Source organism: Salmo salar, chromosome 24, assembly GCF_965601325.2.
Source record: "Salmo salar chromosome 24, fSalSal1, whole genome shotgun sequence".
Taxonomy (NCBI): Eukaryota; Metazoa; Chordata; class Actinopteri; order Salmoniformes; family Salmonidae; genus Salmo; species Salmo salar.
The window spans coordinates 6,152,647-6,169,141 of record NC_138314.1 but is presented as its reverse complement, the minus strand read 5'-3'; the positions used below and the strand labels follow the sequence as shown (position 1 = coordinate 6,169,141).

Below are 16,495 nucleotides of genomic sequence, written 5' to 3'. Positions count from 1 at the left end.
CTTCTTGTCGTGTCCCGTGTATATATCTTTTTTCTTCGCATATCTTTTTTACATTTTTCCTAAACCTCAACTTCAATATACTCTCCTGCAACCCGCTTCACCCAATGTGGTATGGATCTGCTATTTTATAAAGTATTTTTCTTTACTTTCAAACCAGAATCCCCCAACAGAAGCTAGTCAGCTAACTAGCTACTAGCTAGTAGTCAGCTAACCACTGCTAGCGGTCATCAGCTAACCTCTAGCTCGGAAATCTCTCGCCAGTTCGCACAATTCAAACCAGAGCATACTGGACTTATTTTCTCTCCATATCCCCGGATTCCTACCGCAAGCTCTGAACCTTTTCACCTGGATTATCACAGCTAGCTAGCTGCAATCCAAGTGGCTACTCCTGGCTAACGTCTCTCTCCCAAAGCAAACACCAATTAGCCTGGAGCTAGCCCATGTTAGGCCCATCTCCCGGCTAGCTGAAGAGGTCCATCAGCCACTCCTTGGGCTACAATACCTATTTTTCCAATTGGCCTGGACCCCTTTTACTACACGAAGCCCTGCTAATTTATCACGACTGGGCTACCGACGTAATCTGCCCGATGGGTTCTTTTTCCAACAGGCCCCTCCGTCGTAACGTCCGCTGAATGCCCATCTGTTAGCCTGCTAGCCGCGGCCCGCTAGCTGTCTAGTGCATATCGGACTGTTAGCTGAATAGGTCCATCGGCCAATTTCTTGGGCCACTATACCTACTTTGCCAATTGGACTGGGCCCCTTTACTACACTAAACCCTACTAATCCATCACGGCTGGTCTGCCGATGGAATCGCACGAGGAGGCTACAACAGACTTCTTCCATCGTGACATCCCTCTAAGGCCTTTCTGTTAGCTTGCTAGCCCCGGCCCGCTAGCTGTCTGAATCGCCGTGTCTCCAGCCAGCTTAACTACTCACTGTACCCCTATGATCACTCGGCTACACATGCCTCTTCCTAATGTCAATATGCCTTGTCCATTGCTGTTCTAGTTAGTGATTATTGTCATATTCCACTGTAGAGCCTCTAGCCCTGCTCAATATGCCTTAGCTAACCCTTCAGTTCCACCTCCCACACATGCGGTGACATAACCTGGTTTAAATGATGTTTCTAGAGACAATATCACTCTCATCGTCACTCTATGCCTAGGTTTACCTCCACTGTATTCACACCATACCATACCTTTGTCTGTACATTATGCCTTGAATCTATTCTATCGCGCCCAGAAACCTGCTCCTTTTACTCTCTGTTTCGAAGGTACTAGACGACCACTTCTTATAGCCTTTAGCCGTACCCTTATCCCACTCCTCCTCTGTTCCTCTGGTGATGTAGAGGTTAATCCAGGCCCTGCAGTGCCTAGCTCCACTCCCATTTCCCAGGCGCTCTCATTTGTTGAATTCTGTAACCGTTAAAGCCTTGGTTTCATGCATGTTAACATTAGAAGCCTCCTCCCCAAATTTGTTTTATTCACTGCTTTAGCACACTCTGCCAACCCGGATGTCCTAGCCATGTCTGAATCCTGGCTTAGGAAGACCACCAAAAACCCTGAAATTAATCCCTAACTATAACATTATCTGACATGATAGGACTGCCAAAGGGGCGGAGTGGCAATCTACTGCAGAGCTAGCCTGCAGAGTTCTGTCATACTATCCAGGTCTGTGCCCAAACAATTTGAGCTTCTATTTCTAAAAATCCACCTTTCCAGAAACAAGTCTCTCACCGTTGCCACTTGCTATAGACCACCCTCTGCCCCCAGCTGTGCCCTGGACACCATATGTGAATTGATTGCCCCCCCATCTATTTTCAGAGCTTGTGCTGCTAGGTGACCTAAACTGGGACATGCTTAACACCCCGGCCATCCTACAATCTAAGCTTGATGCCCTCAACCTCACACAAATTATCAATGAATCTACCAGGTACAACCCCAAATCCGTAAACACGGCACCCTCATAGATAACATCCTGACCAACTTTCCCTCCAAATTCACCTCTGCTGTCTTCAACCAAGATCTCAGCGATCACTGCCTCATTGCCTGCATCCGTAATGGGTCTGCAGTCAAACGACCACCCCTCATCACTGTCAAACGCTCCCTAAAACACTTCAGCGAGCAGGCCTTTCTAATCGACCTGGCCCAGGTATCCTGGAAGGATATTGACCTCATCCCGTCAGTAGAGGATGCCTGCTTATTCTTTAAAAGTGTCTTCCTCACCATCTTAAATAAGCATGCCCCATTCAAAAAATGTAGAACCAGGAACAGATATAGCCTGGGGTTCACTCCAGACCAGACTGCCCTTGACCAGCACAAAAACATCCTGTGGCGTACTGCATTAGCATCAAATAGCCCCCGTGATATGCAACTTTTCAGGAAAGTTAGGAACCAATATACACAAGCAGTTAGGAAAGCTAAGGCTAGCTTTTTCAAACAGAAATTTGCATCCTGTAGCACAAACTCAAAAAAGTTCTGGGATGCCATAAAGTCCATGGAGAATAAGAGCACCTTCTCCCAGCTGCCCACTGCACTGAGGCTAGGAAACACTGTCACCACCGATAAATCCACGATAATTGAGAATTTCAATAAGCATTTTTCTACGGCTGGCCATGCTTTCCACCTGGCTACCCCTACCCCGGTCAACTGCCCTGCACCCCCAACAGCAACTCAGCCAAGCCTCCCAATTTCTCCTTCACCCAAATCCAGATAGCTGATGTTCTGAAAGAGCTGCAAAATCTGGACCCCTACAAATCAGCCGGGCTAGACAATCTGGACCATCTCTTTCTAAAATGATATGCTGCAATTGTTGCAACCCCTATTACTAGCCTGTTCAACCTCTCTTTAGTATCGTCTGAGATCCCCAAAGATTGGAAAGCTACCGCGGTCATCCCCCTCTTCAAAGGGGGAGACACTCTAGACCCAAACTGCTACAGACCTATATCTATCCTACCCTGCCTTTCTAAGGTCTTCGAAAGCCAAGTTAACAAACAGATCACCGACCATTTAGAATCTCACCGTACCTTCTCCGCTATGCAATCTGGTCTCCGAGCTGGTCATGGGTGCACCTCAACCATGCTCAAGGTGTAGCCTCCAACTGCTCTTAAATGCAAGTAAAACTAAATGCATGCTCTTCAACCGATTGCTGCCAACACCTGCCCGCCCGTCCAGCATCTCTTCTCTGGACGGTTCTGACCTAGAATATGTGGACAACTACAAATACCTAGGTGTCTGGTAAGACTGTAAACTCTCCTTCCAGACCCACATTAAGCATCTCCAATCCAAAATTAAATCTAGATTCGGCTTCCTATTTCGCAAACAAAGCATCCTTCACTCATGCTGCCAAACATACCCTCGTAAAACTTACTATCCTACCGATCCTCGACTTTGGCGGTGTCATTTACAAAATAGCCTCCAACACTCTACTCAACAATGTATGCAATCTATCACAGTGCCATCCGTTTAGTCACCAAAGCCCCATATACTACCCACCACTGCGACCTGTACGCTCTCGTTGGCTGGCCCTCGCTTCATACTCGTCGCCAAACCCACTAGCTCCAGGTCATCTACAAGTCTTTTCTAGGTAAAACCCCGCCTTATCTCAGTTCACTGGTCACCATAGCAGCACCCACTCGCAGCACGCGCACCAGCAGGTATATTTCACTGGTCACGCCCAAAGCCAATTCCTAGTTTGGCCACCTTTCCTTCCAGTTCTCTGTTGCCAATGACTGGAACGAACTGCAATAATCACTGAAGCTGGAGACTCATATCTCCCTCACTAACTTTAAGCACCAGCTGTCAGAGCAGCTCACAGATCATTGCACCTATACATAACCCATCTGTAAATAGCCCATCCAACTACCTCATCCCCATACTGTATTTATTTATTTATTTTGCTCCTTTGCACCCCAGTATCTCTACATGCACATTCATCTTCTGCACATCTATCACTCCAGTGTTTAATTGCTATATCGTAATTACCTCGCCACTATGGCCTATTTTATTGCCTTACCTCTCTTATCTTACCTCATTTGCACAGACTATATATAGACTTTTTCTACTGTATTATTGACTGTATGTTTTTTTATTCCATGTGTAACTCTGTGTTGTTGTATGTGTCGAACTGCTTTGCTTTATCTTGGCCAGGTCGCAGTTGTAAATGAGAACTTGTTCTCAACTGGCCTACCTGGTTAAATAAAGGTGAAATATATATATGTTTTTTAAATCCTCCCTGTAGGCTGTCTCGTTGTTGTTGGTAATCAAGCCCACTACTGTTGTGTTGTTTGCAAACTTGATGATTGAGTTTGAGGTGTGCATGGCCACACAGTCGTGGGTGAACAGGGAGTACAGGAGGGGGCTGAGCATGCATCCTTATGGGGCCCCAGTGTTGAGGGTCAGCGAAGTGGAGATGTTGTTTCCTACCTTCACCAGCTGGGGGCGGCCCGTCAGAAAGTCCAGGACCCAATTGCACAGGGCGGGGTTGAGACCCAGGGCCTCCAGCTCGATGATGAGCTTGGAGGGTACTATTGTGTTGAATGCTGAGCTGTAGTCAATGAACAGCATTCTTACATAGGTATTCCTCTTGTCCAGATGGGATAGGGCAGTGTGCAGTGTGATGGCTATTGCATCTGTGGACCTGTTGGGGCGGTATGCAAACTGAAGTGGGTCTAGGGTGGCCTGTAAGATGGAGATCATATGAACCTTGAAACCTGTCCAAGCATTTCATGATGACAGAAGTGAGTGCTATGGGGCAGTAGTAATTTAGTTCAGTTATCTTTGCCTTCTTGGGTCCAGGAACAATGGAGGCCATTTTGAAGCATGTGGGGACAGCAGACTGGGATTGGGAGCGATTGAATATGTCCGTAAACACACCAGCCAGCTGGTCTGCGCATGCTCTGAGGACGCGGCTAGGGATGCTGTCTGGGTCAGCAGCCTTGCGAGGGTTAACACGTTTAAATGTTTTACTCACGTCGGCCATGGAGAGGGGGGGGGGGGGGGGGGTGCAGTCCTTGTTAGTGGGCCGCAACGGTAGCACTATATTATCCTTAAAACAGGCAAAGAAGGTGTTTAGTTTGTCTGGAAGCGTGACATCGGTGTCCGTGATGTGGCTGGTTTTCTTTTTGTAGTCTGTGATTTCCTGTAGACCCTGCCACATGTCTCGTGTCTGAGCCATTGAATTGCGACTCCACTTTGTCCCTGTACCGGCATTTTGCTTGTTTGATTGCCTTGCTGAGGGAATAACTACACTGTTTATATTCAGCCATATTCCCAGACCTCTTTCCATGGTTAAATGCGGTGGTTCGTGCTTTCAGTTTTGCGCGAATGCCGCCATCCATCCATGGTTTCTGGTTAGGGTAGGTTTTAATAGTCACAGTGGGTACGACATCTCCAATGCACTTCTTTATAAACTCACTTACAGAGTCAGTGTATAGATCGGTGTTGTTATCCGAGGCTGACCGGAACAAATCCCAGTCCCCACGATCAAAACATTCTTGAAGCGTGGATTCCGATTGGTCAGACCAGCGTTGAATGGTTCTAGTCACTGGTAGATCCTGTTTGAGTTTCTGCCTATAAGACCGTAGGAGCCAGATGGTATCGTGGTCGGATTTGCCAAAGAGAGGGCGGGGGAGGGCTTTGTATGCATCGCAGAAGTTAGAGTACCAGTGATCGAGTGTATTCCACACGCGCGTAGTGCAATCAATATGTTGATAGAATTTAGGTAGCCTTGTTCTCAAATTTGCTTTGTTAAAATCCCCAGCTACAATAAATGCAGCCTCAGGATATATGGTTTCTAGTTTTCATAGAGTCTAGTAAAGTTCCTTTAGGGCCGTCTTGGTGTCTGCTTGAGGGGGAATGTACACCACTGTGACGATAACTGGCGAGAATTCTCTTGGGTGATAATATGGCCGGCATTTGATTGTAAGAAATTCTAGGTCGGGTGAGCAGAAGGACTTGAATTCCTGTATGTTGTTATTATTACACCATGAGTTGTTAATCATGAAGCATACACCCTCGCCCTTCCTCTTCCCAGAGAGGTGTTTATCTCTGTCGGTGCGATGCATGGAGAAGCAAGGTGGCTGTACCGATTCCGACAACATATCCCGAGAGAGCCATGTTTCTCTGATGTTTCTCTGGAAGGCAACCCTTGCTCAAATTTCTTCTACCTTGTTGTCAAGAGACTGGACATTGGCGAGTAGTATACTTGGGAGCGGTGGGCGATGTGCACATCTACGAGCCTGACCAGGAGGCCGCTCCGTCTGCCCCTTCTGCGGCGCCGTTGTCTGGGGTCGGCTTTTGGGTTTAGGTTCATTGTCCTGGGTGGTGGTCCAAACAGAGGATCTGCTTCGGGAAAGTCGTATTCCTGGTCATAATGTTGATAAGTTGATGTCACTCTTATATCCAATAGTTCTTCCCGGCTGAATGTAAGACTTAAGATTTCCTGGGGTAACAATGTAAGAAATAATACATATAAAAACACAATACTGCATAGTTTCCTAAGGACTCGAAGCGAGGTCACCATCTCTGTCGGCGCCATCTTGCAACTTGATATTTCAACCCTCGTGTCCTGATGATCACGTCTGGTGTGGATGCACAAAATCAACATGCACTTTTTGTCGCACGCACGTGCCTGTTCTAGTCAGCATGTTACTCCTCAGCCTGAAGTGTCCCCACTTGCACCAGCGAATAGCTAGTTTTTCTGCATGGTTCCGACTGGGAAGACACTTCAGGAAGGCGGTCATGTGTGCTAGCAAGGCATAGGTCCCAAGTGTGACTGCCTTTCTGAAGTGTCTTATCAGTCGGCGTCATGCAAAAAGCTAGCTAATGAGGCAACACAAGCGGAACACTTCAGGCTGATGCCTTGATCAAACCAACCGTGTCATTGCATTTTGGTACACCAGAAGTACAGATTTCCAATGGAAAGCTGCGTTTACCTTGCAGCATTGCATTGCAGAGGCAATTGCAGTGCATTCTGTGCGGTGCATTCTGTGTGGTTACTGCATCTTGCCTATGCCGTTCGGCCATCGCTCATCCATATATTTATATGTACATATTCTTATTCATTCCTTACACTTGTGTGTGTTTGTGTATAAGGTAGTTGTTGTAAAATGTTAGATTACTGCATGGTCGGAACTAGAAGCACAAGCATTTCGCTACACTCGCATTAACATCTGCTAAACATGTGTATGTGACCAATAAAATGTTATTTGATGTTGGATTTATCGAACCCAATGTATGCGTCAAACTGTATGTGTCGACAGCTTGACAGAAATGGTAGCAGAGGGTGAATGTTGAACTTTTGTTGCACACATATCCAGATGATGCTGCATACCATTTTGCGCAATGACACTGTAGGTGTGATCGAGGCGTGAGGATTAAGTTTCACACATCCCCATTTGCTACACAGGCACTTCATGTTTTTGATTGAATCAACCTGGAATTCCAGGTTTGTGAAATTTAGGCAATCAGTGAACTGATCAATTAGCTCAGTTGGTCAGGTGTGGTGCCTAGTTGGAACAAATTCCTGCAGTATCTGCAGCACTCTAGGAACAGAGTTGCCTACCCCTGGTGTATGCACAAGACATGACCTTACACCTCGATCACACTGACAACGTCATTGCATTTTGGTACAGCAGAAAAACGTTTATTTCTGATGGAACACTGTGTTTGCCTTGCAGCATTGCGTTGGAGAGGCAGTTGCAGTGCGTTCTGTGTGGTGCATACTTTTGGATTTATTGAACGTATGCGTCAAACTGTATGCGTGTACGGCTTTTCAGAAATGGTAGCAGAAGGCAGTGGTGGAAAAAGTACTAAAATGTCACACTTGAGTAAAAGTAAAGATACCTTAATGGAAAATGACTCAAGTAAAAGTGAAAGTCACCCAGTAAAATACTACTTGAGTAAAAGTCTAAAAGTATTTGGTTTTAAATATACTTAAGTATCAAAAGTCAATGGAATTCTTAAAATATACTTAAGTAACAAAAGTAAAAGTATTAATGATATCAAATGTCTTATCTTATGCAAACCTGACAGCACAGTTTTCTTGTTTTTTATTTATTTTCCGGACAGCCAGGAGCACACTGCAACACTCAGACATAATTTACAAACAAAGCATTTGTGTTTAGTGAGTCAGCCAGATCAGAGTCAGTAGGGATGACCAGGGATGTTCTCTTGACAAGTGTGTGAATTGGACCATTTTCCTGTCAAAATATAAGAGTATTTTTGGGTGTCAGGGAAAATGTATGTAGTAAAAAGTACATTATTTTCTTTAGGAATGTAGTGAAGTAAAAGTTGTCAAAAATATAAATAGTAAAGTACAGATACCCAAAAACTCTACTTAAGTAGTACTTTAAATTATTTTTACTTAAGTACTTTACACCACTGGCAGAAGGTGAATGTTGAACTTTTGTTGTGCACATATCCAGATGATGTTGAGTTTTGCGCAAATACAGTCAGTGGGATGGAGGCATAAGGATGGATAATACGCCTATATTTACTTAGACATTACTGCCCCTCTGTGGACATCTGTAGGTATTACTGATAATGTAGTCTATTGTGTTTTTATCCTATTGCAGTTGCTGTGCAAATACAGTATGTTAAAATAAGAATTCAATGGTCTGATCATGACTTTTTTCAATTAGGGTTGTACAATATCCTAATTGTTGTATACAAATTACTAGGCCCATAACTGATATTTATTCTAACCCTAATAGCCTATTAAAATAGTTCACAAATACAATAACTTTATTTCACTTGATAAATAATACCACTGCAAACAGCTAAACAGGCTATGTGGATGTCTATTATTGTATGACAGACAGTTGAAATCGGCATGTTTGTGGAGGCGCGGAAGGGATTATTTTCGAAGCAATACGGTCCCTCTGCAATCACTTTGGATGTTGTCCCGCGGCCTACAGTCCTACACAGTATTAGCGGTGGTTGGGTAGAGTTGAGAGGGAAAGAGAAGGGGAGGCGGAGACACGTCCACGACAGAGACATCACCATGGCACCACTCGGACTAAAAGCCATTGTGGGAGAAAGTAAGAATATGTATTTTTGTTTAATCACTTCGTTATGTAGGTCTATGCGCTATGGTTATTTTGTATTTTTTTCAGGTACTGTGTTAGCCTAGGCTATTTTATTTTTTGCTTTATTTTGGACATTCTATTAATTTAGGCTATTTAGTTGGTTTGAATTACAATTATTTAGATCTCAATTTGTATTTCAAACACAATTTAAATCCAGAAGTAGACCTATTGAAAGTAAAATATAGTGCGTCTCGCGTTCGATAGGATTGCTCAAAGTGCGTAAAGGCGCTCTACCGCACTCTCAATTATCCTCTCTTTCTGCATCATTAGATATTGCAAAATGTTGTTATTTTAATATTATGTTTTAATTCTGTGCACTATACAATACTGGCATTTGTTTTGTAGTGAGTTGCACTATGAAATTGTCGTTTCGGGTAAATCCACATGCGCTAAATCCATACGGATTAAGCTCTTCCACTGTCATAGTGCGCCTTGCTGCATGGATCCACCACAATACAGTACTCGGTTACCTAAAGCCACCACGAGAGGGGAAAATCTCTTATGTGGATGAAAACGTGTAGGCCACAGGTGGCACCTTAATTGGGGAGGACAGGCTCATGGCAATGCCTGGGGCAGAATTACTGGAGTGGGATCAAATACATCAAACACATGGTTTCCATGTGTTTGATGCCATTCAATTTGCTCCGTTCCAGCCGTTATTATGAGCCGTACTCCCCTCAGCAGCCTCTACTGGTGTAGGCCTATTACGTTGTATTGTGCGCTTTTAAAATAAATCTGCTGGGTTGAAGGCAATTAATTCAAGAACAGGCATACAACCTAGTTTCCCCATTATGCACATAAAAAGCAAGACCTTATCCATGCATGAAAAAGTGAAAACAATAATTCCACAATGCAACTAAAGTCTTAAATACGTTAAATGTTTGGCTGGCAGTGTTTTATTGATTTATGGTATGGAAGACAGGGAAATAGATATATTGGGGTTAACGTGTGTTGATAAAGCGTGGGTATCCGCTATTTAATACGCAGCGGGTTTGGTAGGTCACTCGGGTAGGTTACTTTCTAAATGTAATCCATTACTGTTAATAGTTACCTGTCCAAAATTGTAATCAGTAACGTAACTTTTGGATTACCCAAACTCAGTAACATAATCTGATTACATTCAGTTACTTTTAGATTACTTTCCCCTTAAGTGGCATTAGAAGAATACAAACATGTATGTTACCAATTGATTTATCTTGCAATAGATGTGGTTCAATGTTAACGTTTACATAGCTGGCCATATATGGATATAAAATTTTACTTTATGGGTTGGTTATGTAGGCGTCTTCTACCCATCGCTTTCTACTACATATAATAATATCTTTACAAGTCCAAAAATGGATGTAGCAACTACAGATTGCCCCTTTTTAAATCTATCAAAAGTGTGTGAGCTTGAGCATGTGCCCATTAGGCCTATGGATGTATTTATTTTATCAGCATAAATTAGATTGAGCAATTAAAAGCCCCACGCGCTCTTGCATATGTTGCAAGAGCGCGTTTTTCACTGGCTGTCGACTGGTTTCAAAAACAATGGTTAATAGGCAGCTTAAACTATTTGAGTTCAACCATTATTGGGTTCAAATACACGTTTAGATTTGTGAACAGCCATCCACAACAACCACAATCCGAAAGGCGCAAATAGCAAAATGAGAGAGCAGCAGTGTGATTCACATCAATGCGCTATGTAGATATCAATAAGTGATATCCGTATCGCCGTAGACTACACCACTGCTGTCATCCTTACCTCCAAGCGTTTTTATTAAAGTTGAATCATTTTTTGATGCCGACAGCAGTCGCACCATTGGAAGACATAGCTTCGACTGTAGCCTACAAAAGCCTATTCCTTCTCTTTTCCCGCGATCCATCAAACACATTCGGTGTGTCATCATACTGGTTTCTGACTTGTGGTCAGACTCGCTCAGGTGGAACCACCTTAAACTTGAGCCTTTTTTCAATACAGATTTGAATGTCATTTAGAAAACAGAGAAGTGTCAACTATTTTTTTGTTGTTGCAAACATCCTTTCTGAATTTAAAGTAATCATCGAAGTAATCATCTAGTTTTTCAAAAGTATCTGTAATCTGATTACAATATATTTTTAACTGGTAATGTAACGGATTACAGTTACCGTTTTTTTTGTACATGTAATCCGTTACTCCCCAACCCTGCTCCTCAGATACCCACTGTATTTGATTGAGGTGAGACAGGATGGTGCTATGGTGATTCAGGGGTTGTTCCACTGGTTTGAAGTGAGCTGTGGTCTCCAACTCCACCCAGCCACCAGTAACATTCAGCATCACCAACAGCTAGCTATGCTGGACTTCCTGAAAATCACAGTACTGTTGGTGTTCACAGTTTGTTGAGTCTGTCTGTCCCTTACATTTTCTGGGTTTTGCTCTTAATCCTGAAGGCTTTTATTGTCATACAGACATAAATATCTATGGGTATGACAAATACTGTATAATAAATTAGAAATAGATGGAAATCACCTACTCAAAAAGACAGAGAAAAGTTAGTTGAATTTCCAATTTGTTATCACTGCTTTCAACCATCTAAAAGCACAACCAAACTCCAATGGAAAAACAATGTCAGATTTTTGGTTTAGTTCTCAACCAAATATCTATCACTGACCCCACCCCTGTTTTGGTAAAAAGCTGAGGAATGGGGGTTGGAGAAATTTAACAACTCGTACATTCATAGACAGAGCGACGGAAAAGGACTGACAATCCATGATATTAAAACTAGTTTTAACCATGTTTTGAGGCTATGTGGTGTTTGTTTACATTTACTTTGTTTACAAACATTGGAGTAAAACAAGCTTATATTTGTGTCCTGATGAGGTACAACAGTTGAGCTAGACTCATAGACGCATTTATAAGTTATATTCTTCAAGAATCAATAGGTGTATATATAATTAATTTGTCAATCCAAAAATGGATGTAGCAACTGCTGATTGCCCCTTTTTAAAAGTACATGGTGCAAGTGATCAATGCCTTTTGAAATTCTGCGCAGATTATTGCTGCAACAAACTGGAATTAAAGGTAGAATAAGTCAGTGGAACAGATGGAACTATCCAAGCAGAACATACATCTGCTTCAAAAGTTGATATTTGGTTGCCCTGACAACCGAACACAATTCAATATCACTAAATATCATTACATTCACAGCTTGAAACCTTAGGCCTATTGTATTGTCTATGTTTAGTTGAATTTTGGGTTGAATTGAAACAATAGCTGTTGATGACTTTGCAATTGCTATATATGCCTAAATAGCATAACTGATGATATATGAGTGATAAAGTGTGGTCACATTTAATTTGCTCTTTTAAATCTACCTCGATAGCAACAGTGAATCTTAGTTTTCAAGTGGAGATCTCTCAGCAATCATTCTCACAATGGCACATTGATAATAGTCAGTGACAAATATCATAGCTAAGCAGGGATGGGCTTGGTTAATAGCCAAACCAACAGTTTACATTGATTACTTTTTTAATGTCCAATGTATTTTCCATGTAGATTCCACGTCATAACACGTTGACAAATTACGTTGAAACAATTCAACCAGTTTGTGCCCAGTGGGTTAGTTAATAATTGATATGTTGGTTTCACATCTCCATCTCGCCCCAAAAATTCTAAGTGAAAGAGTAGGACTAAATCAAATCAAACTTTAAATAAAGTTTGATTTGATTTAGTTATATTATTTAACTCTCACAATAGCACACTGGTAATAGTCCGTTACAAATATCATAGCTAAGCAGGTATTGGTTAAAATCCTAGATGGGAGACCAAAGTGTAGCTGTGGATAGACCAATTATGCTGCACAGCCTATTGTTTATTTCTGATAGTGGATATAACTTTGAATATCTGATATTGTTTTAAAGGTACAAATTTAACATATTGTAGACAAACCTTGTATACAATGTTGAAATTTGGTTACCATGATGACATAATAATCCTGGTTGAAATTTAACTCTCAAAAAAATATATTTATGTTGATTACTTTTTTCAAATCTAGTGTATTTTCCACTTAGATTCCGCGTCACAATACATTGGCAAATTGCATTGAAACAACGTTGATTCAACCAGTTTTGGCCCAGTGGGATCGCTCTTCTGTTTACCTTCTGAGACACAATAGTTGTGGTTGTGCGACTAAGACAAACAGGAGGAGTTTAGTGGATGCGTCCCAAATGGCACCCTATTCCCTATATAGTTAACAAATGTTGACCAAAACCCTATTGGCCTTGGTCGAAGGTAGTACACTATATAGGGAATAGGGCGACATTTGAGACACAGACATTATCTCCCATCCCAAAGCAGCTTGTTAGTTTGTTGATGCTGACTGACTCTTTCATGGGGCATTGGGGAAATTCCCCCTAGCTAATCCAGTTGGGTAATTGGATACAGAACTAATTCACTGATAGACAGACATGTCACCTCAATTATCAACCCACCCAACCCATATTCAAAACAACAACAGTGTTTGAATGAAGCATATAGGCACATATTTGTTCTTGATTTCTGAAATGTTAACAATGATTGAGTTGACTGATTGTTATATATTTGTGACATTGTCTTGTTTTGTCTTTCAATGGAGGTAATGCATGTTAAGATGAATTTAGAAAACAGAGAGCCATGCCTTGCTACACCCTTTGAATAACTCTTTTTGGTTCCATGTTGAAACATTTTTGTTGCAAGTAGAACTGTGTTTGGGTTCCATGTAGAACCCTTTTCACAGAAGGTTCTACCTGGAACCAAAAAGGTTTTACCTGGAACCAAAAATGGTTCTCCTATGGGGACAGCTGAAGAGCCCTTTTGGAACCATTTTTTTAATAGTGTATCCTGACACAACAGCCAAATACTTCTGTCTCTAGCTTTTAGGATCCATGTTCTATGTAACAATCATTTTAAGCTAGGCATGAAGGATATACAGAGCTTTCAGAAAATATTCACACCCCTTGGCTTTTCCCACATTTTGTTGTGTTACAAATTGGGATTAAAATGGATTGAATTCTCTTTTTTTTCAACACAAAATACTCTGTAATGTCAAAGTGGAAGAAAATTCAATTTAAAAATAAAACCCTAATATATCTTGATTAGATAAGTATTCAACCCAATGGGTCAATACATATTAGAAACCTTTGGCAACGTTCACAGCTGTGAGTCTTTTTGGGTAAGTCTCTAAGAGCTTTGCACACCTGGATTGTACAATATTTGCCCATTTATTCTTTTTAAAACTCTTCAAGCTCTGTCAAGTTTGTTGTTGACCATTGCTAGACAGCCATTTTTAAGTCTTGCCATAGATTTTCAAGCAGATATAAGGCCACTCAGGAACATTCAATGTCGTCTTAGTAAGCAACTCCAGTGTATATTTGGCCTTGAGTTTAGATTATTGTCCTGCTGAAAGATGAATTTGTCTCCCAGTGTCTGTTGGAAAGCAGACTGAACAAGGTTTTTACTCTTGGATTTTGCCTGTGCTTAGCTTTATTCCATTTTATATTTATCCTACCAAAAAAACTCCCTAGTCCTTGCCGTTGATGAGCATACCCATAACATGATGCAGCCACCACCATGCTTGAAAATATGAAGACTGGTACGTTGTGTTGTGTTGTGTTAGATTTGCCCCAAACATAATGCTTTGTATTCAGGACAAGAAGTTAATTTCTTTGTCACATTTTTTGCAGAATTACTTTAGTGCCTTACTGCAAACAGGATGCATGTTTTGAAATATTTGTATTCTGTACAGACTTCCTTCTTTTCACTCTGTCATTAAGGTAACTACAATGTTGTTGATCCATCCTTAGTTATCTCCTATCACAGCCATTAAACTCTGTAACTGATTTAAAATCACCATTGGCCTCATGGTGAAATCCCTGAGCGGTTTCCTTCCTCTCCAGTAACTAAGTTAGGAAGGACACCTGTAACTTTGTAGTGACTGGGTGTATTGATTCACCACCAAAAGTGTAATTAATAACTTCACCATGCTCAAAGGGATATTCAGTGTCTGCTTTTTTTATTTGTACCCATCTAACAATAGGAACCCTTCTTTGCGAGGCATTGGAAAACCTGCCTGGTCTTTGTGGTTGAATCTGTGCTTGATACAGATAATTGTTTGTGTGGGGTATAGAGATGGATAGTCATATAAAATGTTAATCACTTTTTATGCAACTTATTATGTTACTTTTTAAGCAAATTTTTACTCATGAAAGTATTTAGGCTTGCCATAACAAAGGGTTTGAATACTTAACTCAAGACAATTCTAAAATCAAAATTCCACTTTGACATTGTGGGTAATTGTGTGTAGATCAGTCCCACAAAATCTCAATTTAATCCATTGGAAATTCAGGCTGTAACACAACAAAATTTGGAAAAAGGCAAGGGGTGTGAATACTTTTTGAAGGCACTGTAGCTACTACTCATTTAATACGTATACTTATTTCAAATCAAATAACACTGATGAATGTATTTAATGGAGTTTTTTTTTAGGATACTAGCCAAATCGAACATACGTGTGTGTGTCAACAGGTTTCCCTGTGACATCACATCCTGTGGCACAGAAAGAGCCCAGAAATAGCGATCCTGGCGGTTCTGTGGCGTAAGAGGATTGGAAGAGATTAGGCCTTGTGATTGCTGTGTGTCTCTCTCACTGACTCATTCCAGTAGATAGATGGGCCAGCTTTTAAACTATAGATTCAAAGCTGAACCTTCCCCCCTCTCCATTACCACAGACTGGCATTTGGGATGCATAAACTGTCTCCCAGATGGCTCCAATGGGGCACCAGGTACACAGACTCCTCACAGATGTAATGAGTGTTACATTGGTATAACTGCTCACTTCAGACCCCTCACCGGAGCCCATTAAATTCCAACTGTGGCTGTGCCGTCACTGCTAACACCGTCTGTCACCCCCCTAAACTAACAATTCACTAGACCAAAATATCTCACATGCCCTTTTTATACCTGAAGCATTATGCTTAGAAAACCAGGCTTCACTCAAGTTGTTCCATTAGTTTGAGTCAACGAGACGAGATTCGGAAGGATGACCTTGTGAGACTAAACTGTATACAAGGTGTCAAAGCTCAGGAAAAGACCCAGATGCAGACAGTATTGAAGTAACAAAAGTTTATTACAAAAACAACAGGTTAAGGGCAGGCAGAGGTCAGTAGTCCAGAGCAGAGTCTGAAAGGTACAGAATGGCAGGTAGGCTCAGGATCAGGGCAGGCAGAATGGTCAAAAACCGGGAAAGCTAGAAAACAGGAACTAGAGACGGAAAGGAGCACTGGAAAAACCGCTGGTAGGCTTGACTAAACAAAACGAACTGGCAACAGAAAACCGGTATAAATACACTGGGGATAATGAGGAAGATGGGTGACACCTGGAGGGGGGCAAATAGCACAAAGACAGGTGAAACG

General features: G+C 41.8%; 1 protein-coding gene across 3 annotated transcripts in view; it reads left to right on the top strand.

The window, feature by feature from the left end:
• The window catches only part of LOC106585214 (syntaxin-binding protein 1), a 53,975-nt gene that overhangs the window by 2,294 nt on the left and 35,186 nt on the right, over positions 1-16,495 (top strand). For 2 of the 3 annotated variants that reach the window (XM_014171173.3, XM_014171172.3), the window contains exon 1: positions 8,891-9,040. The exons of the other annotated variant lie outside the window; for it this stretch is intronic. In XM_014171173.3, the coding sequence (XP_014026648.1) occupies positions 9,004-9,040 (37 nt within the window). In that variant the 5' untranslated portion in view covers positions 8,891-9,003. Of the gene's footprint in view, positions 1-8,890; positions 9,041-16,495 lie in introns of those variants that run through there. 3 annotated transcript variants of the gene reach the window in all.